Source organism: Vigna unguiculata, chromosome 10, assembly GCF_004118075.2.
Source record: "Vigna unguiculata cultivar IT97K-499-35 chromosome 10, ASM411807v1, whole genome shotgun sequence".
Taxonomy (NCBI): domain Eukaryota; kingdom Viridiplantae; phylum Streptophyta; class Magnoliopsida; order Fabales; family Fabaceae; genus Vigna; species Vigna unguiculata.
In genome coordinates this window covers 30,972,122-30,995,381 of record NC_040288.1, presented here as the reverse complement: position 1 = coordinate 30,995,381, position 23,260 = coordinate 30,972,122, and the positions used below count along the sequence as shown (strand labels likewise).

The following is a 23,260-nucleotide window of genomic DNA, read 5'->3' as shown; positions in this document are numbered from 1 at the left end:
ACAACTAAAAAATTAACAAATTTTAGAATCAAATTCAATATTTACCTATATAGTGCATTATCTGTATTTTTGGTTGTGTGGTTGTTTTTCCCATGTGTGGTTGTTTTTCCCATCTGAATGCAAAATTTTTACTAAAATAATTAGAATAAAAACAAAAAGTACACATGAAAAGCATGGTTAAGATATGCAAAGTTGGACTCTCAAGAGTTTATGATACGAAGCATTATCGTTTGGATGAGACTTCAACAAATCCCTCTAGAATAATCTAATCAATAAAATAATCGTAATATTTTGCATGTTCCAATAAGATTTCTCCAATTAAGAACAATAAACGGTAATAATAATTATAAGGCTTAAATATACATTTGGTCCCTATTTTTGTCGATTTTATTCAATTTGGTCCCTATTTTCGTTTTATGTTCAATTAGGTTCTCATTTTCGTCAAATTGTGGTCAATTTGGTCCTTTTCACTAACGGTGTTTAAATAGTTAATGTTTTTGAACAGTACATGCCACGTGTCAGCTCCTGATTTTTTTTGTTTTTTTTAATTTTTTTTTAATTTTTTTAAATTTTTTTTAAATTTTTTTTTAATTTTTTTAATTTTTTTAATTTCAAAAAAAATGGTCCACGTGTCAAGTCACAATTGTGCCACGTGTCAATGCAAGTGTCACATGTCAGTTTGTGGTAGTATTATTTTTTTTGTTCAATTTAGTCCCTATATTCGTTATTTTTGTTCAATTTAGTCCCAATTTTTATTAAAATAAATCAATTTTGTCCTTTTCAAATTGACACTAAATTTAATATCTTTTATACAAATTATATTAATATCTTTTCTAAAATTGACCTTTAAAATTATTATTTTTTAAATTCAATTATAAATTATTAAATTTAATTATAAATTGAATAAATTCTTATATTTAATTTCTAAATAGTATATAATTATTTAAAATATTATAAGAATATAATTATTAATTTTTTTTCTAATATTTATATTCTAAAATATTTTTAAAATTGATATATAAAAATATTTTAAATATTCAAAATATTTTAGAAAAATAAACTAATATTTGTAAAATTAACATTTACATATAAAATATTTTAGATTTTAATATCTAAAATGCAATAAAAATATTAAATATTTTAAATTTAAATGTAAATCTAACAAATTTTAATATATATTTTTTAAATTTTAATAATATTTAAATAATTATATTTTATTTAACAATTGAATCTAAGAACTACATTCAATTAATAATTAAATATTATAATTTATAATTAAATTTTAAAAATAAGTAATAATAATGTCAATTTTAAAAATTAAATGGTTCTATTTTAACAAAATTTGGGACTAAATTAAACAAAAATAACGAATATAGGGACTGAATTGAAAAAAAATAACAAATATAGGGACTAAATTAAACAAAAAAAAATAATACTACCAGAAACTGACACGTGGCACTAGCATTGACACGTGGCACAATTGTGACTTGACACGTGGACACTTTTTTTGGAATTAAAAAAAAATTTAAAAGTAAAAAAAATTAAAAAAAATTAAAAAAACCAAGAGTTGACACGTGGCATGTACTGTTCAAAAACGTTAACTATTTAAACACCATTAGTAAAAAGGACCAAATTGACCACAATTTGACGAAAATGAGGACCTAATTGAACATAAAACGAAAATAGGGACCAAATTGAATAAAATCAACAAAAATAAGGACCAAATGTATATTTAAGCCTAATCATAAATAAACTTTGCTTACAAATCTTACTCTAAATGGATTATAGCAGTAAATGCAGAACCTAAAAAATAACAGAATAATTTTTTTTTTAAGAAAATTATTCTTACCGAATCCTCTAACTTTTATATTTTATGGCCTCTTCAATTATAAATATATACTCATCCATTTTCATATTATGAATTTATATAAATTGATAATTGACATTATTATTATTTTTTACTTTTTTTCTCTAATTTTATTGATATTTTTATTATTACATTTTAGATATTAAAATTTTATTTAATAAATTAGAAAATAAAAATATTTGGTTCTTATTCATAAAAATATTGTAAAGTGAAAATCACTCAAGATAAAAAAATATTTTAACCCAATAAATTATTAACATATGGTTACTTCAATTACAAAATCAAATAAATGGCAATAACTAAAGATTAAAAAAAATTTCAAGAAAGTTAATTATCAACATATTTGGATACTTTAATTAAAAAAATCAAATTCAAATTTCAAGTTCACTTAAATTCAAACAAACTGATTCAAATCCTTGAAAATTGTAATTTTTTTTTGTGTCGTATTTAATCTTTATTTCGTGGCTTGGATCACCTTTGCATCATTAGTCTAATTTAATTATTGTACCTTCTTTGGTTTATCCTTAAAATAAAACAGGTTCTACTTCAGAGAAAGTTCCATGTTGATTAATCTCTCATGTATATCACATTGACAATAATATATATATATATATATTGTAAACAACGTTGTGATTTCTCTACAACAAAATTCCGTGATTCGAGACATACGTTTTTCATAGTGTGGACTATTTGACGACATAAGTTTTTGGTCAAACGATATGAAAAGTTTAGAAGAGTAGATGCATTTTAAACATTTATTTTTGGGACCAATCTAACAAACATCCACCTTGGCCCATAAAACATAACTTTGGTTGCTTATTCATGCACTTCCATAATTTCATCTTGCATTTTCATATACCAAAAATTTCACATTTACTTTCTAGTTTAGAATTTTCATTTTTAGTTTCAGAATGCAAGTTCTCAAAGATGTTTCATAATGTACAATCAAGAATACAAAATATATTTCATACATTATTGATTGTATCTCATATTGTTTAATTCGAAATACAAATTATATAATTTTGTATTTCAAAATGTACAATTTAAAATATAAATTTTGTGTATCTGGAATTCAAAACAAAAAATTATTCTCAGTCGCACAATTTAGAATGTCTTTTTTGGAAAAAAGGTGGAGGTTGGAGGAAGATGATACCGAAGGAAGAAGAAGGTGGTGAGTGGGGATTCTGATAAAGGTGGAGGAACAAAAAGGAGCTTTGGTAGAGTTGAAGGAAAAACATAAGTGTGCCAATGGAGGAAAAAGAAAATGTAACATCCTGGTCGGATATTACAAATTTAAATAAAACGAAATAATACATAGAAATAAATCAACAATTTATTAAACATTTTTCCCAAAACACGAGAAATTTAAGCTTTTATTGTTTGCGCCAAAGTTCAAAATTTAAAACGACAACATTGCCAGTTCCAAAATATAAATGTCATAACATTCAAATTACATAAAATATTTTCTATATAATTCCCATACTAGCCCCTATCCAGCTCTGATACAATCCTATCCAGGAAAGAGTATGATCGTTTTTGAATTTGAATCCTCAAGAGGCACGACACAAATAAATCAGATAAGAATGCAGAATAACACAAAGATGGAGGACGCCACAATTTAGCAGATTGATAAGTCAAGTGATGATTCGCCACAAAGATGTTAATCTTTGATAAGAATTGGAGGCCTAAGCCAAGAACAAAGAAAATCATCTCTTTAATGTAATCAAATTCAATATATGACTAAAAGTGTCTACATTATTTTTGGTACCTCTATATATAGGCACATAAGTTTAAGAAAACATGAGAACCATACAAGAAGGCCCAAGCCCAAAACATAAAAACATAAAACTAATTTATAAAAGAAAGCCCAAAGCCCAAAAACATAGAACATAACTAATTTCTAAAAGAAAACCCAAAGGTTCATTTTCAAGTTCTTCTTGTATGAAATCTTAGGATAGTCCCCAATCACTCCCTCCTTCTTGAAGAGAATTTGTCTTCAAATTCGTACCACTTGAAGTTTAGGAGATAATCTTCTATCATACCCTTCTTCTTAAAGATAATTTGTCCTCAAATTTGTCTCACTTGAAGATTCTTTATCATTCTCCCCTGTTTGGAGAGAATTCGACCCGAATTCTGAAAGGTCCTCCCGGATAAAATATGCACCTTATAATGATATATTCGATGGTTCTACAGTCATTTCATATCCTCCCCAATCCATCTTTCATAGGTACCAGAATTACTAGAATAACACAGGGACTCAAACTTTACTGAACCGATACTTTTTTCATAAGTTGCTCCACTTGCTTCTGTGTCTCTTTAGTTTCTTCTAGTTTAATCCTATAGGTTGGCCTATTAGGAAGGGATGCACCATGAATGAGATCTATATTATACTCAGTACCCCTCTTAGGAGGTAAACCATGAGGGATGTCTTTAGGAAAGACATCATCATACTTCTTGAGAAGTTGAGCCATACCTAAAGACAAATAAGCTTGCACAGAAGAGAGACAAATATCGTTAGTCATAAGCAAATACAAGGGTTATTTCTTAATCAACGCTCTGTTTATCTCTTTTTCTCTTAAGAAAAGACTTTTATCACTCTTTATTTTTTTTACCTTCCTTTTTCTTGCCTTTCTCTGGAATTTTCTCTCTTCCTTCTTTTCTCTCTTACTCTCTTCTCACTCTCATCTTAACTTGATCCTCACAAACCTCTCTAGGAGATAAAGGTGTTAGAAGTTATGAAAAATAATGATTATCAAGCGAATCCGAGACTCGACATGATAATTAAAGATATGAAAAACTGATTATCAAGCAAGTTTGAGACCCGACATGATAATTAAAGTTTATTCAAATCGAATGAAAATTATAATCATCAAGTAAGTCCTAGACTTAACATGATAATTAATAATCTTCAATTTTTAAAAATTTTGACATGAAAGGAGATAATGATTTTATACAAAAGAAATGAATCATAAGTAACATGAAAGTAGAGGCATGAATACCATAACACGGGTGTGATAAGTAACATGAAAGTAGAGGCATGAATACCATAACACGGGTGTGAAGAACCTAAATTTTTGATGATTATCAGAGGAGTGCAAATACTAAAACAAAGGGTGCACAAAGTAAAAGAATGGAGGTGCAAAGCATAAGAAACAGGGGTGTACAAAGTAGTATGGTCATATGAAGCTTAAAGCTGCAAATATTAGAAAATGGGTTCAAAAAGAGTAATGCAAACATAAACAAACATGGGTCTTTTTCTTTCACCTAACGTTTTTTTCTTTATTTCATTTTATATATTACTAGTTCGGCTTAATCAATTATTACTTCCTTTATATTATTTTTATTCACCTCACTCGACATGATAATTTAATGAGAGTTTTGAAATTTTAATTATCAAGCAAATTTGAGGCTCAATGATAATTAATTTTATGCGATATATATATATATATATATATATATATATATATATATATATATATATATATATATAAAGGGGATTCTCCTTTTTGTGTCCACATTTCAAAATACCAAGTTTACCCTTTAAATATAATAATTTATTAAATTTTTAAAAATCTACCATTACTTTTACAAGTTTTTTATAAAATCGGCTATCTCTGCTTCTTCTCTTCTTCTTTATTTATCAATGGTTATTTTTTCTTCGGTTCTGATATACTTCACTTTATTTTTAATAAATATAATTTTAATTTATATATTAACTTAATAACATTACAATATTATCATCTACTAATATTATAATTTTAGTTTATATATATATATATATATATATATATATATATATACACAAAATAAATATTTGATAATTTTTCTAAAATATTATATATAGAATATCACCAAACAAAAATAAAATTTTCTCAATTAATGCCTAGACATATTTATTATTCAATAGCTATCTCAAAATTCTTTATTCCAATATTGATGTTTAGTGTGTATCTTGTGCGTTATTTTGAAACATCCAATATAAGCAACATATTATATTAACCATTAAAATCAAAACTCGCATTCCGATAAAAGAAATTTAGGAAAAAGTATAAAAGATTTTAATTAATAAACTAACATACCAAAAGAAGCTTCCAAATGCAGAGATTTATATATACATATGAGGTTTGTGTTTGTTTGACACCTTTTCATGCCCACACACATGCATCATTCATCTAATAATAATGGCAATAAAGTTCATCCTAGATTTCGTATATTACACAACCAACCATTTCTTTTGACATAACCAAACCACATTACAAGAGACAATTTCATAAAAGAAATGATAATTAGAACATATACATACGATGCCATGACGAGTTCAAGCTTTAGTGTGAAGGAAGGAAAAGAGAGAAAAAAAAACAATCAATATGTTCAGTGCTATGATCTCATAATAAATATCACAAGTAAATATAAAAGGGGCTTTTTTGTAAATCTGGGTCATTTTGACCAATAAATTGTAAATATGGGTCCTTTGAATTTTTTTTTGCGGGTCATGTCGTCAGGGGGGAGGACGACATTCAAGGAGAAGTCGTCCTCCCAAAGACCGGTTTCATATTTTTTTTTTTAAATCGAAATCGTTAGGGGGGAGACTGGCTTCTGCACTGAAGTCGTCAGGCAGAAGACCGGTTTCTGTTTTCTTTTTTTTTTAAACGTTGCATTTTATTTTATTTTTTAAAATTTTTCAGTTTTATTTTTTAACCTTATTTTAGACAATTAAGAGTAGTTATTAATTCATTTTGTTATTGGTAAAATAAAGTAATTTTAAAAAATACACAATTAACATAATAAAAGTAACACAATAAAAATTACATAATAAAAGTAAGAGAATAAAAATTACATAATAAAAGTGAAAAAATAAAAATTACATAATAAAAGTAAGAGAATAAAAATTACATAATAAAAGTAAAAAAATAAAAATTACATAATAAAAATAACACAACAAAAATTACATAATAAAATTACTGACGATAAGGACAGTTGCCTCTATGATGTCCTTCATTTCTACAATATGAACATTTGCTTCGTCTATTTGGATTTGGTTCATCCATTTCATTATGGATTCTATTAATTGGTGGTCTTCCCCTTACCCTACGGCGCATGTTTGGGTCCGGAATGAAATTTGGTCCGGTGTATGGTGACCAATATTCTTTATTCCTAACCGGATGAAATTGTATTTCATATGCTTTATTGATGTTGTAGAGGCTATAAAATGGATGGATGTATGAGGTTAGGTCTATATGCGAGAAAGAGCAAACAACTATTACGTGATGACAAGGCAGTCGTAGAGCTTGAAAATGACCACAATCACACCACCAATCATTTAATCTAACTGTAAAAGACATTGGTAGGCAGTGATCATGTGGAGAAAACATCTCTTGAACTTGAAATTCATTATTTTCTCTTGAGTATTGACGAACTTGACACATTCCCGCTTGTTGTTGATTTTTTCTAATGATAGCATTAATTTCCTCTATATATTGGTGTCCTGCTCGTAACATGGAGTCTGCCTTAACCCCTATCTCAACAAACCATGTTGCGGTCCTTTCAAATATTGCCTTGATTAGAGCACAAATTGGTAATGAACGAGCTCTTTTTAAAACAGAATTCATACATTCTGCCAGGTTTGTTGTCATGTGCCCGAATCTACTACCTCCATCGTAAGCCTGAGTCCATTTTTGTAGTGGTATCCTGTCAATCCAAGATGCCACGTCTGGTGAATAGGATCTCAAAGCTACCAATTTAGCATCGAATATGGGTTGTTTCACCTCGTAAGCTGTAAAAATACAATTATATTAGTTAGTTTAATTATTGAATGTGGTGAATGAAAGAAAAAAATTATTACCCATATTCTTTAATCGGTTCTTCAATTCGTGATTCTTGAATTTTTTGTTGAAATTTGAAGCAATATGACGTATGCAGTATACTGATTGCAGTCCATCTGCTTCCCATTGTACTTCTTCAGATTGTAGGGCTGCCAATATGCCTTTCCCCCTGTCTGTTATCAAGTAGAGGTTTGATTGTGGTGTAACGTGCTCCCTTAACAGTTGAAAAAACCATATCAAGGCCTCCTTTGTTTCTCCTTCCACTATCGCGAAGGCCAAAGGGAATATGTTACGTGACCCATCTTGAGCTAGTGCTGTTAGCAATGTCCCTTGATATCTTCCTGTTAGAAATGTCCCATCTACTTGGACAACTGGCTTGCAATAGTTAAACCCTTGGATGCATGGTCCAAAAGACCAAAATACGCGTTCCATAATATAGCAAGAAGGGTCAAGTTGGCCACTTACTTGTACAGGAGATCCAGTGCATTGAATTATTGTGCCGGGATTGCTTTGTTGTACAACTTCATACCACCTGGGAAGTTCATTGTAAGACTCTTCCCAATCTCCGAACTCCTTAGCAAGCGCTTTTTGCTTACCATTCCAGGCTTTGTCATATGAAACTGAATACCCGAAACGATTTTTAATTTCAGCTACCAAACTTTTGATAGGTATGGAAGGATTTTCCTTTACAGAGTTCATCACAATAGAAGCAATTTGGTTGGAACCAAGGTTGACATGACCTGCAGGTTGCATGGTTGACAAACAAGTGTGTGATCCGTCAATCTTTCTAATTTCCCAATTCAAACTTCGTTTGCTATAAGCAGCCCGTAAACGCCACGAGCAGCCTTTTTTATAGTCGACACATCGACATATAAATTTTTCAGATTTGCTCTCAACAACAGCAAATCTATAACCATTGTCAATATGATATTGATTGATACATGACACTGTGGACTCTTTTGTGTCAAAAGACATGCCAACACATAGTGAATTTTCAGTTACTGGATTTGAAGCTTGACGTGAGGTCTGACTTGATGACCCACTATGATCTGTTGTATGGGCTGTATATTGGTCGGTAACCAACTCATCTTCACTAAAATCAGACAAAATATCTGGATATTGATTCAACTGATTTGCCATTTGTGTATAAATTTGAATAAGGTACGAACAAAACAAAGTGAACGAGTCTCTCCTGAATGATACTGAAATGAGTATAAATTTTAAGTAACATGCTTCCTATAAATAATACCTTTTTAAGAGACCCGCTTCCTACCCACGAGCACATTTACTATGGCTGTTTCTTACCCACGAGCACATTTACTATGGCTGCTTCCTACCCACAAGCACATTTACTATGCCTGAAGTCGCTTTTAATTACGACGTCTTTCTCTTAAATGTAAGGGACTTCACTAATTAAACCCCCAACTTCATTAAACACATGTCAGCACGGACCACCACGAACCACCCACTTCATTAAACACAAACCCTTGCATGTCGTCTGCGTGGCTGACGACTTTAATGCGCTGGAAGCATTAAATGGAAACCGGTAGGCCACCTAGCGACTTCAATTAAATGTCGTCCTCGTGGCTGACGACTTTAATGAGATGTCGTCCGCGTGGGTGATGACTTTCGCTTCAGTGGGCCTGACACCATCACGCGCGCACAATTATTGCGAGACGACTGTGTTGACTGTGCGCTCCTCCACCACCACGTGTTGACTGTGCGCTCCTCCACCACCACGGAATCAGTGCAATTAATGGAGTGCCAGAGATTCTCCTACTTCCTAAGCCATGCACAGCTACGAATTTGCATGCATTCGTCCAAAATGGTGGCAGCTTTTACAGCTTTGATTGAATGCTTTCACAACCACACAAGCCACGACCAGCCTTTAAATTGATGGCAGTGCATTGTGGAAAATCACGAGAAGAGGTTTCGAGTATTGGTTCAAATACTCTCAAGTTGCACATATTCATCAATTTCTGCATTCAGCTTGGATTAGCACTTTGAGAAGGTTGTGCGCATTGGGAGAGTTTTCAACATTTCACGACACATTTCTAAGCTTTTACTTTCAAGGTTCTACTATCTTTTAATATTTTGTTGTCAATTAATTTTCAGATTATTATCTAATTTTTATTTTCAATTTCTAAACACATTTAGCATGGCAAAAAATGGATGTCTACCCCGGGATATGTCACTACTTCGGCTTCAACACGAACATATCACTCACGACTTATGGGAAGGACGAGAACGAGTTCTTAGACCGAGAAGAGCTGGAGTTTGGATACTAAACAATCAAGACATACTTGATCCCCGTGTCATAAATTTAATGCATCAAGCCGGATTCGGACATGCCGTGTACATCCCAGACATGGATGTCAACCACTTCCTCATCAGTTCTTTATTAGAAAGATGGAGATCAGAAACTCATACATTTCACTTCCCCCATGGAGAAACCACCGTGACACTAGAAGATGTAACCGTCCTGCTTGGCCTACCGATAGACGGAGATGTGGTAACTGGTCCCACTACGGTTGAGGACATATTCGCCACCTTCCATGAACACCTAGGTGTCATCCCACCACCGACGGTGATAAGAGGGAACTCAATTAGAGTTTCTTGGTTAAACTCTACTTTCCAACAACTTCCACCGAATGCAAACAATGAGGTTATTGCTCAATATGCGAGAGCGTACATTCTCACATTGATTGGAAGCATTTTAATGCCAGACACGTTTGCAGCTAGGGTACATGTCATGTATCTACTTAGGCTAGCTGACTTAAATGTAGTCAGGAATTATAGTTGGGGGTCTGCAGTTTTGGCTTGCCTATATCGTTGCCTAGATCATGGCATTCACCTACGCCAAGAAAATATTGGTGGATGCATGATCTTGTTACAATGTTGGGCTTGGGAGAGGATTACTACTATAGCCCCACAACTTCAACCTTTAAGTGATCAGGAGGTGGCTGATGGGGATGGTTTCCCTGTCTGTAGAAGGTAAAAAGCTAACTTTTAAATTTTTTTTTTGTCATTTAACTAACTTGAAATTGCTACTTTTTTTAGGTGGATGAATGTAACGCATCGGATAAATCCAGCTTCAATTTCAGTTACTGAATTTCGGTTGAGATTTGATCAATTACGTACAAGACAGATAATACTTAAGGTAAATCAAAGCGCTCTTTTTAACATTTCAAACTAATGTCTATAATTTTGTTTCAGTTCTTGTGGAGGCCTTACACTCGACAAGAAGTTAGTCGATTGATTGTGGTTGACATACCTCTGGTATCCAGAGCAACAGTCCCAATAATTTGCTTTGCCACAGTAGAAATCCATCAGGCGGATAGGGTGATGCGTCAGTTTGGTTTAAGACAAAACATTCCGCTTGAGCCGGTTAACCTGGATCAAGTTCACAGGGATGACTTGAGGGGGAGAAACGACAGAGATTGGGTAGGACATCATCACCAGTGGATTGCAATTTGGAATGATCGAGAAAATCGGATCGTTCAAGGTACACCTTTCAGCGGAAACGGCCATTTGCGTGATGAAACACCGTATATGCAGTGGTACATAAACCACACTATCCACTATATATCTCCATCGACAGAATCTTCCGACGATGAGGTTATTTATACTACAATGTTGTACATCTATTTATCATACAAACTTATTCATAACAATAACCATGTTATTTATTTTACAGTACGATATGTCACAAGAACCTTTCCAGCCTGCTTCACAACCCTACACTGGCCATGTTGGGTCTTCTCCAGATTTCATACATCATCCCCAACCCTTTTTCGAACAGTCGCCTATGGGTCAGGGTCAAATGTTTGGACAGTCACATCCTCAATTTGGCAACCCATCAAACAACTCATTCCAACACGTCCCTTCTCCATATGGTTTCTTCCCGCATCAGTCAAGTTATGGTGCTGGTCCATCACATATGTTTGGCACCACAACCATGACACCACCATCTGCCTATTATCCAGGATCTTCATCATCAATGCCATTTTATCCTCCGCCAATGCCTTCCCAATCACCACAAATTCCGCAAACTGTCCAAAGTCATCAAGATGAAGATGATGATGATGATGATGATGATGATGAACCACAACAACAACAACCTCAAACACGTCCCAACAGACCGAGAAGAAGACCAACATGTGGAACTAGAGGACACAGATGACTCTTTTATTATTTTCTAGTAACTAAATTATTGTATTTTCATTTTTAATCAATTTAAAAATATATTAATGTTTATTTTTATTTCTATTTTTATTTATTATATTTATTGTGAAAAAAAAAACACAAAATGAAGTCATCATCTCGAAAGACGACTTCACAGCGCGCGAAACAAAAACTGTTACCCTACCTGACGACTTTGTTTTTTTTAAAAAATAAAAAATAAACCGTTACCTTGGAGGACGACTTCACCCTCAAAGTCGTCCTCCCCCCTAACGACATAACCCACTTTCACAAAAAAAAAAAATTGAGGGACCCTTTTTTACAAATAAAAGTAAAAAGGGACCCCAATTTACAAAAAAGCCTATAAAAGGAGAAAGAAAAACCTGATTTTTTTCACACCTGTTTGAAGATTTTTGCTTTTTAAAATCAAAACAATGTTTGTAAGTGTATCTCTCTTATCTTCTCAAAGCTCTATGTTTTGGTAGTTTTCTCCTCCAAGAAGAATTTTATAGGTGCTTTTTCTTTGTGTTGGGTATTGAGGTGTGTGATCCCTTAGTGTCAGTTATTCTAGAATGATTGTTAACGGAGGGTGATGAAAGTGAGATCAAAAAAGGATATTTTTTGACCTTGGGAAGAAGACGACGGTGGATAAAGGAGAAATGTCTAGTTATCTATTGTATGAAAAAACCTCTCTTAAATGAAGTGAAGAAAAAAAGAAAAAGAGCTCAAGAGACGGACATAAGAGTGAGAGACTATCAGATCCAGAGACCTTTTTTCTATTTTTTGTAGCATCATCTAAGATATTAACTATGTGTGGAGGTTGAGAGAAATGAGGAGAGAATCTAGATTGTGAGAGTATAAGGAGGATGTAGTTGAGTAACGATAACATATAACCAGTTATTTTGAAAAATAATTTTCTTACTTTTCCTAATTTCAATTTTATTTCTTTCTTTAGTAGAAATTATATATATCTTTTTTAATTTATTTTTTATTTTTATTAGTTTTTTTATATACTTATTAGTCTAATATATTAATATTTTTATAGTTTTTTTACCGTTATCTTTTTTTTTCATTTTTTTCTATAAATTCAAATATATTTTATAAAACTACTAGCGTAAACACAGGCACTATCGTGCATGTGTGTATCAATTTTTTAAATATACACGATATTATATTAATAGATGATAATATTGTAATGTTATTAAGTTAATATATAAATTAAAATTATATTTATCAAAAATAAAGTGAAATATATAAGAACAAAAAAAAATAACCATTGATAAATAATAAAAGAAGAGAAGAAACAAAGACATCCGATTTTATAAGAAGCTTGTAAAAGTAACGGTCAATTTTTAAAAATTTAATAAATTATTATATTTAAAGGATAAAATTGGTATTTTAAAATGTGGACACAAAAAGGATAATCTCCTTTATATATTGTTATAGATTTTGATTATTTAAAAACTATTTTTCTATTTTAATTTTTTATTATTTTTTTATTATAAAACTTTTTTTATTCTTATTCATTATTTTTATGTTTTGTTTTTGTGTTTATCTTTTAATAAAAGTCATTTTTCTTATTTTTCTATTTTGTTTACTTTTCCATTTTGAAAATGTTTAGTTATATTATATTATATTTAAATTAGTTGTTTGGAAAATAAAAAAAATAAGATTATTATTAAAAAAAATATAAAATTAAAAGAAATAAGAGTGGGGAAGGAAGAAAAACGTGTTGGTGTGATAAAGAAAATGGAGTTGGTGCGGAAAAAGAGAATAGCAGAGGAGAGAGAAAATATAAATTAAATTAAAAGATCAAAAAACCAATAAAGCTCACACAGGGTGTCAAAAAAGTTATAGAAAAATGATAGTTTAACCTCTTGGATTTAACCTCTTTTTGACCTCCTGACGTGTCACCATGAAGTGGCAATTTAAATTTCATTTTCTATTTTTTTAAAGTCTTTTGATGTGGTCTTTAGGTTGAGTGATTGATGGGACAAAAGTAAGGGCGCGTGAAATGCAGCGGGAGAAGTAATTTAGAAGTGGTTTTGAAGCGGTTTTGAAAGAGAAAAAAGGAGATACCTCATTTTCGTTCTTCGTCGTCCCATTTTCCCAACCAAAGAATGTTTTAGCAAGTTTTTCCTTCCAGCCAAGTGAAAAGATCTAATTTTCATCCATCTTCTACCTTTTTCTTAACTGAAGAAGTGGACAAGAACTGGGCATTGTTTTATTGGTCCATAAATTTTAAGACGTTGTTTACCATGGTGGGGCTTTTGATCGAAAAAAGGTTAGATTTTTTTAATTACATTGTGTGTTTTCTTTGATTATTTATGTGTTCTTGGAGTGCTAAAGTCCTTGTCAAAAGAATATTTTTTTGCAAAAGTTGAATAGGATAGGCGGGGTTGTGGTGACAGGACCATACCTTATTGTGTTCGTGTTGATTCTAGTGTGGTCCTTAAGCGGTGACGACCTTTAAGGATTCAAACTTCTTCCTGTGTTCGAGGTAAGTTATTGGAGTAGCGGTGGTAAATGGGAGGTCATGTTCTTGTGTGTTTTTGTTAAGCGTATGGTGTTATAATTTTTTTTTGTGAGATGGATTTTTGTATTTTTGTGTGAGATGGATTTTGTGTTATTGTTTGAGATGGATTCTCTATTTTTGTTAATGTTCATTGGTTTATTGTTGGGAAAATGTTTTTGCCATCCGAAATGTGGTTTAATGGATTGAATTCGTGAATGTGGTGTTTCTGAGTATATGTGTTCTCCTTGCACTTTGTTAGTTTTTGAGTATTAATATGTTTCAAATGATTTATGATTGAAAAGGTTGTTTATAATTCATGGGTGGTAAGGGGAAAGGAACGAAAGCAGAAGAAGACCAAAGGGTTAGTGTTGTCTATTATTAGATGGTTCAATTGTATTACATGAGTATTGTGATGTTTAACTTTGAATTTGCTTTGATTTTATTGTGATGTTTAACTTTGAATTTGTTTTGATTGTAAGGTTCGACTTATTAATTTTGTGGAGACAAAGTATATCGTCCAAGTTAATAGTTTGTTGACAGAAGCACACCAGTCACAAATTGGAGTGACACCTTTCAAATGGTGTCTGCAGTTAGATAGGTGTTTAGATATATGCACTCCTTTATTACTTGAGCTGCTGCAGCGATGGGATCTGGGTGAAGAATCATTTCATATATGGAAGTACCTTTTGTCGTTGTTTGCTTTTGATGTATGTATTAGTCTGGGGTTGGGTGTAGTTAGGCAAGAAGTAGAATGTCATGTATATGGATGTGGATGCATAAGTTCACTATTTAGTGGTGAAAGAATAACCATTAAAGGTATTACAAAAATGATTTCGTCCATGATAGGTTGTGAGGAGCATGATGTAGATAGTGTGTGTCGTCTGTACATATTGTTGGCTATATAGACAGTTAATATAAGTACTCTATTATGTTCATAATTAGTTTTGAAAATTTATTGGTGTTATTGGATTAATGGATTAGTAAATAGTCCATACCCTTCTTAAATTGTTAACTTGAATTCCATCAAAATATACTTTCGTTATGAAACAGTCTATACGCAGTTATGAGTGTCCGAAATCCTTAAAAAACAAGACACCTATGGTAACATAAAAAGGCATATAATATAAGTACTTTCACTTCACCATAATAGTTTCAAAGGAGAATGCTTTTGGTGAATTCATGGTGAATAAGGTTGCGTTCAATTTCATGCAAGAAAAAAGTTGTCATGAATTTTTCAATTTTGGTTAGGATATTTGAATGTCCAGCTTTGCCTGTTCATAATCTTTAGATGAAAAAAACACTTATGATTTTATAAAAAGGCATATAATATAAGTACTGTCACGTGACCTGAATAGTTTCAAAGGAGAATGTTTTTGGTGGATAGATGGTGAATAAGGTTGACTTGAATTTCATGAGGAAAACAACCCTCGTGAGTTATTCCATTTTGGTTAGGATATTTGAATACCCAGCTTTGCCTGTCCATAATCTTTAGATGAAAAAGACACTTATGATTTTATAAAAAGGCATATAATATAAGTACTGTCACTTAACCAGAATAGTTTAATAGGAGAATGCTTTTGGTGGATGCATGGTGAATAAGGTTACGTTGAATTTAATGCAAGAAGAAAGCCCTCATAATTATTTCATTTTGGTTAGGATATTTGAATATCCAGCTTTTCTTGTCCATAATCTGTATTTGAATATCCAAGTTTGCCTATCCATAATCTTTAGATAAAAAGACACTTATGATTTTATAAAAAGGCATATAATATAAGTACTGTCACTTAACCAAAATAGTTTAATAGGAGAATGCTTTTGGTGGATGCATGGTGAATAAGGTTACGTTGAATTTAATGCAAGAAGAAAGCCCTCATGAATTATTCCATTTTGGTTAGGATATTTGAATATCCAACATTTTTTGTCCATAATCTGTATTTGAATATCCAGGTTTGCCTGCCCATAATCTTTAGATAAAAAAGACACTTATGATTTTATAAAAAGGCATATAATATAAGTACTGTCACTTAACCAGAATAGTTTAATAAGAGACCACAAATTCGTACCCCAACCCGATGAATAATGTCACAAACACACAAGCCTGCTGCAACCACCGATGGTTTGGAAACTAAACCCTTTCTTTCATCAACAACAAATGACTTTGGAGTCCTTTGTGTCAAAAGTTGGGTTATGCCGCACGAATAAACTTAAAAGTTTCTCCCTTTCAAAACCACTTCTGAAGTGCTTCTGAACTGTTTCCAAGAACACATAAATAATCAAAGAAAACACACAATGTAATTAAAAAAACCCAACCTTTTTTCAATCAAAAGCCCCACCATGGTAAACAACGTCTTAAAATTTATGGACCAATAAAGCAATGCCCAGTTCTTGTCCACTTCCTTGGTTAAAAAAAAAGGTAGAAGATGGATGAAAATTAGATCTCTCCACTTGGCTGAATGGAAAAACTTGCTAAAACATTCTTTGGTTGGGAAAATGGGACGACGAAGAACAAAAATGGTGTCTCTCCTTTTCTCCCTTTCAAAACCGCTTCAAAACCACTTCTGAATTGCTTCTCCCGCTGCATTTCACGCGCCCTTACTTTTGTCCCATCAATCACTGAACCCAAAGGCCACGTCAAAAGGCTTTAAAAAAATAGAAAATGAAATTTAAATTGCAACTTCAGGGTGACACATCAGAAGGTCAAAAAGAGGTTAAAAACAAGAGGTTAAACTATCATTTTCCAAAGTTATAATAGGGGTACTTAAAAAATGAAAAATGATATTTTAATCCACTTTTTTTACTCACTTTTAACCTATTGTTTTAATAATCATTAGATAATTTTTTTTATTTTTTTAGTGATGTGATGTGATGATCTAATGGTGATTGAAGTGGTGGGTTAAAAGTAGGTCAAAAAAAGTGGGTTAAAGTATCATTATCCTTAAAAAATTTCAATAATACATTCTTTTCTTACATATACTCAATATGACAATATATAAGATAAATTTTCTTTTGTATCCCATTTCATAATATCAATTCTATCTTTTATAATATAATTATTTATTAATTTTTTTAAAATTAATAGTTATTTTTACTTATGTTCTATAAAATTGTTTATCATTTTTTTTTATTCATCAAAAATTATTTTTTCTATTAATTTCACTTTATTTTTAGTAAAATAAATTTATTTTATATATTAAAATAAAATTACACTACTAGTAAATTATACTATCATTCATATTTAAAAAATGTATATACGCAAACACAATAACGCCTGTGTTTACATTAGTAGTAGATAATAGAAGTTTCAAAACTTCTAATTTTGACAAATTTCCTTATTTTTCGGGTACGTAGCCTTCTATTTGATAGAATTAAGGTAGAGATGCAACAAATTCTTCAATCGACCTAAAGAGGGAGGATTAAACTGTTGATAAAATTATTTGAGAGATATAATTTTGGTAAACTTTTTAAATTTTCAAATTCTAGTGGTATAGGACCAGTAATTTGGTTAAATTGAAAGAAAATATGACTCAAATTCTCTAATTGGCCTGTTGTAAGAGGAATTGAACCTATAAGTAAATTATTTGAGAGATATAATCTCCATAATCTTGTCAAATTCCTTAATTCTGCCAAAATATTACCTTCAAATTTGTTTGAATTAAGACCGAGAATTTGCAAATTCATCAATTGACCCGATGTAGATAGGATTGAACCAACTAGAGAATTTTTAAAGAGAGATAATGTAATGAAGAAAACTGAAACAACTAAGGTTTTTAAGTGTTGCTATTTCTGTAGGGATGATTCTTCTGAGACCCATTCCTGTTAGATACAGAGTAACTAAATTGGGAAAGACAGTGACGTTCAACTTCTTTTTTATATTTTTTATATAAGTTTTTTATTATTTGATTTTTCTGTCAATTGGATATTATGATTTTTTTTTCTCTCTAACTCATCAGTGAACACATGCACTTGGTGATGGAACAAGTGGATCCATGAATTAAGAAATTAACGAGTTGGACTTTGAGTTAGAGATGAAAATTCAGAAGTAATGGTGTTTACCACAAAAATCAAATAATAGGATGCTTAGATAAAGATACAAATATTTTAAATATTCAATTCTTTTAATAAAACTTGAATAAAATATATAAATTGATGACATACTTAAAATTTAATTAATTTTTACTAGATTGTAACTGTTTTAAAAATAGTCCAAAATTAAAATTCCTCATAAAATTTCTCATCATTGATTTTACTAACCAAAATGAGAATACATACATATTAAGTTGACTTTAGAATCATTCCAAAACTTATATATATGTCCATAATTAAAATAGTCTGATAAACTTCTACTCGTATAATTTTATATTATTTTAATAATTAGCAATTTGGATTTTGTATTTGATAATTTAACGAGCAGGTATAAAATCTTGAAATTTAATGTCTTTTATTAAATTAAAAAAATAACTCAGATTTCATTATTGTAAGTATTGACATCCAAGAAAGTTGACACTTTCATATTTGATTCGATATACATAGAATTCCAAACATTGAAAAAGCATAGATATTGATATGAATAATATTTGATTTTTCAATTGATATGAAAATATGAATGAATATATACATTCTCATTTCATTTTTTTTTATATATTTATGTGAATATATTTTGTCCCATTTAAATTATTAAAGTTATATATATATATATATATATATATATATATATATATGTATTATTTTCTTTCTTCTTTGTACTAATTGTTTGACTTGTTTGTTTTATACAAAAGGTAACAAAAATATATGTGTTTGTAAGTATTTACGATAAAATTCGTGATGGATAATTAGTATCGCAAATAAAATAAATCATCTCTTTTCCATATATTGGTAAGGCAAAAACCATAAAGTTATAAAGGTAAAACAAAGCCTTAAAGCCTTATAAAAAGAATATCATGTTCATTTGTAGATGTTTTGGAGGTATTAAACCTAAAATCTTATTATGAGAAAGGAAAATGATCACATGATTAGTCATGCTATAGAAAATAAAGGTAAAACAAAAGGGTGTAGAAGATATTCGTGTAAACTAGAAAAAGGAACAATAACATGAATTTGTTCAATCAAGGATAATTTCTTCCTTGTCTAAATGTGAAAAACGTTGCTACTTCCCTTAAGTTTGGCTCACTAGAGTTTATTCTTAAAACTTGGATGAAAGATGAACTATGTCTTGGCTCATCACTTGATCGATAAAAACTTCATGGATGGGCAAATATAATGGCAGTTTGAAACTAGAGAATTTCTCAACCACTTGTTGCATTGATGGTCTCAAGTTTGGTTTGGAGCACAAACATGATAATGCTACATTTACCACAAGATATATATCTTGAGCATCTTTTCGAACAGGAAGAGGAAGACGTGAATCCAATAGATCTTTCAATAACATATTTTGAGTGGTTGATTTTGATAAAGATGAGATTAGCTCTCCTGGATGTTTTCCCATTAATGTTTCCAAAGTCACCACCCCAAAACTATAAACATCACATTTTTCTGTCACTCTTAATGTATAAGCAAGCTCTGTTGTCGACAAAGAAATAAACAAAGTTAACTCAACTTGTCAAAATATATTATTACGCCATTTATAAAAAATATTGCGGTTTTTGTAATAGAAAATGACATTCACCTGGGGCAATGTAGCCATAAGTCCCAACTACCAAGGTTTGATTTGAAGAATCAGGATCAAGGAGTCTAGCTGTGCCAAAGTCTGAGACACAAGCCTCTAATTGTGAGTTTAATAGAACATTACTACTTGTTACATGTCGATGAACAATTGGTGTGGTACAATCATGATGCATGTAGGTTAAAGCGTGTGCTATCCCTTTAATGACATTTACCCTTTTACTCCAATTCAACTCCTGAGCTTCCACATCATTATTCAAAATATAAAACAAACTACCTCTTTCCATGTATTGATAGATAAGAAACATGCATTGATTGTGGAGGCAAAATCCATGAAGCTTTACGATGTTTCTATGACGAATTTCCGTTAACATCTTCACCTCATTGTGAAAACTTCTATTGAAAGATGGATTTTGGGATTCCAATCGATGGAGCTTTTTTAATGCGACAATATTGTCGCTGGGTAGTTCTACTCTATAGACACTGCCATACCCACCTGTCCCAATACAGTACTTGAGGTCAAAGTCTTCGGTTGCTTCAATGATATCTTCAAATGCAATTTTACCATCATAGTTCCATATAGAAAACAAGTCTCCATTCTTTGTTGATATTCCTTCACAATTTTTCTTAGAAATAGATCTTAGGAAATATAATATTAAAAGTAGTACTAAAAGGCCGAAGAAAATGATGGGAATAACAACCAACATAATACTTGGCTTACTTTTTCTGGTTTGAAGATCAGTTTTGTAAACCAAGTGGCAGTATGAAAAATTGGGCATGTGATGATCATCAATTAGCGAGTCTTCTCGAAAAGAACAATAGTCTGGTACCTTTGATTTTGAGTTAAGGTCGTGCAAGAAGTCAAAGGAGTTGTACGAAAGGTTTATATATGATAGACTAGCAAGTTCCTTATATACTTTTCCTGAGAGATTATTATAACTAAGATCCAATCGACTAGGTATGGATCCCCGTATAAAAATATATGGAATCTCGCCTTCAAGAAAATTGTGACTAAGATTAAGGTCATTGACACAAACAATTTGAGATGTTATGCTTCCATTAAACAAGTTATTGCTTAAATCAACTATTGAAGCATAGGGACATATCATGGTTTCTAATGGTATTGAACCACATAACTGATTTGATGAGAGATATAAAAAGTACATTGTGTTTATCTGCAAAAGACTTGGAGGTATGAAACCTGAAATCTTATTATGAGAAAGTTGCAAAACATTTAATTTCGCCAGATTTCCTAATTCTTCGGGTATGTGGCCTTGTATTTGATTAGAATCAAGGTAGAGGTATACCAAATTCTCCAACAGGCCTAAAGTAGAAGGAATTGAACCGTTAAGGAAATTATTTGAGAGATGTAATCTTTGTAAACCTTTTAAATTTCCAAATTCTACTGGTATAGGACCAGTTATTTGGTTAGATTGAAGGAAGAAATCTGTCAAGTTCTCTAATTGACCCAAAGTATATGGAATTGAACCTGTGAGTAAATTACATGGGCAGGAAAGAGACATTCAGATTCTACAATATTGTGAAGAATGAAATGAGTAAAGTTACGTGAGAATTATAATGTTACCTTCAAGTTTGTTTGAATCCAGATAAAGAGCTTCCAAGTTCATGAGTTGACCAAAAGTAGACGGGACTGAACCCGTTAGCGAATTATTAGAGAGAATTAATTCCAGCAAATGTGTGGAATTAGCAAGTTGTAGTGGTATTGAACCTACAGTAGGTCAAAGCATGAAAGAGATGGCTCAAATTCTTCCATTTACACGATTTTATATGCATAATGCAATTGATATATATAGGTATAATGAATTGAAACCTTGAGTAAATTACGTGAGATATACAATTTCTATAATTTTTTCAAATTCCTGAATTATATAGGCATCCTAGCTTGAAGTTTGTTTGAATCAAGGTAGAGAGTTCGCAAATTGATCAATTGACCCAATGTAGATGAGATTAAACCTGCTAGAGAATTCCCAGAGAGAGATAAGAGATTTAATTGTGTCAAGTTACCAAGTTGCGGTGGTATTGAACCTATTATTGGATCAGAAGAAGAAAGAGATAGTTACATTCTACAAGAAAGAGAAATATAGTTGCATGTTACCTTGAAGTTTGTTTGCATCAAGATAGAGAAATCGCAAATCGATCAATTGACCCAATGTAGATGGGATAAAACCTGCTAGAGAATTCCTAGAGAGAAATAACTGTTGCAATCGTGTTAAGTTACCAAGTTCCGGTGGTATTGAACCTACAATTGGATGAGAGGAAGAAAAAGATGGTTACATCGCTTGTTAACAAGAAAGAGATAAGTAAATTAGGTGAGCAATATAATTGTATGTTACCTTCAAGATCGTTTGAATCAAGATAGAGAACGTACAAATTCTTCAAATGACCAAATGTAGATGGGATTGAACCCACTAGAGAATTATTATAGAGAGATAAAACTTGCAATTGTGTCAAGTTGGCAAGTTGGGGTGGTATTGAACCTGCAGTTAGATGATAGGAAGAAAGAGATAATTAGATTGTCCAGTGACAGGATTTGTAAGGGATAATGCAATCAATAGAATTGCAATAACTTGCCTTGGAGACGATTGTTGGACAGGTCAAGAGTGGTAAGGTTAGTAAGTGTGGCTATTTCTTTGGGGATGCTTCCTCTAAGATCCATTCTACGTAGATACAGAGAGACTAAATTGGGGAAGGCAGTGAAGTTCAACTTATCTATCCAAAGCAATTCTTGTGATGAAGGAGTCTTCATGTACCAACTGTCAATAGCAGTAACAGTTCCAGCTTCATTGCAAGAGATACCCTCCCAATCACAATGGTCAGAGATATTACGGTAATCATTCCACCAACCGGTGTTGAGCAAAGCCTGTCGTTCCTGATTGATGGAAGAAGGAGAGATGGTGGCACCAAACACAGATGCTAGCTCAGGCATCATACAGAAGGCCATAAGCACCAAACTGCAAACACACTTTCTCATAATTCATTCATTCATATTCAAATATCTATTTCTTATTATAATACAATCGGCATTTGGTTGGAATGCATATATATATCAGTGCCCATTCCAAACATCCTTTCAAAATTCTTCTTAGCCTTTTTCAAAGTCCAAAGACGCGGTTTTTCCACAATAATTATGATAGGATTGGTGGAAGAGGGTCCCTATCTGTGGAAAGATACAGAAAATGTGTGTGTGTGCATTGC

The 23,260-nt window shown here is 31.6% G+C and overlaps 2 protein-coding genes across 2 annotated transcripts; both read right to left on the bottom strand.

The window, feature by feature from the left end:
• Window positions 1–4,131: 4,131 nt before the first annotated feature.
• Window positions 4,132–8,829, bottom strand: LOC114165529. The gene is made up of 3 exons (XM_028050131.1): window positions 7,710–8,829; window positions 7,518–7,640; window positions 4,132–4,340 (listed from the first exon to the last, which is right to left on the bottom strand). The coding sequence occupies exons 1-3, from the start codon at window positions 8,827–8,829 to the stop codon at window positions 4,132–4,134; spliced, it is 1,452 nt and encodes a 483-aa protein (XP_027905932.1).
• Window positions 8,830–19,533: 10,704 nt separating this feature from the next.
• LOC114166869 (probable leucine-rich repeat receptor-like protein kinase At1g35710) lies at window positions 19,534–23,056 on the bottom strand. The gene is made up of 6 exons (XM_028051745.1): window positions 22,637–23,056; window positions 22,399–22,542; window positions 22,161–22,304; window positions 21,630–21,773; window positions 20,049–21,533; window positions 19,534–19,942 (listed from the first exon to the last, which is right to left on the bottom strand). The coding sequence occupies exons 1-6, from the start codon at window positions 23,034–23,036 to the stop codon at window positions 19,566–19,568; spliced, it is 2,694 nt and encodes an 897-aa protein (XP_027907546.1). The 5' UTR covers window positions 23,037–23,056; the 3' UTR covers window positions 19,534–19,565.
• Between the last annotated feature and the right edge of the window lie 204 nt (window positions 23,057–23,260).

Coding starts and splice junctions, on each gene's coding strand:
- LOC114165529 (XM_028050131.1), bottom strand. CDS start 8,829: ATGGCAAATCAGTTGAATCAATATCCAGATATTTTGTCTGATTTTAGT. Junction 7,641..7,709: donor GAACCGATTAAAGAATATGG/GTAATAATTTTT, acceptor GTATTTTTACAG/CTTACGAGGTGAAACAACCC. Junction 4,341..7,517: donor GACTCAGGCTTACGATGGAG/GTAGTAGATTCG, acceptor ATTTGTCTTTAG/GTATGGCTCAACTTCTCAAG.
- LOC114166869 (XM_028051745.1), bottom strand. CDS start 23,036: ATGAGAAAGTGTGTTTGCAGTTTGGTGCTTATGGCCTTCTGTATGATG. Junction 21,774..22,160: donor TGATGCAAACAAACTTCAAG/GTAACATGCAAC, acceptor GACCTACTGTAG/GTTCAATACCACTACAACTT. Junction 21,534..21,629: donor GGATTCAAACAAACTTGAAG/GTAACATTATAA, acceptor ATTTACTCACAG/GTTCAATTCCATATACTTTG.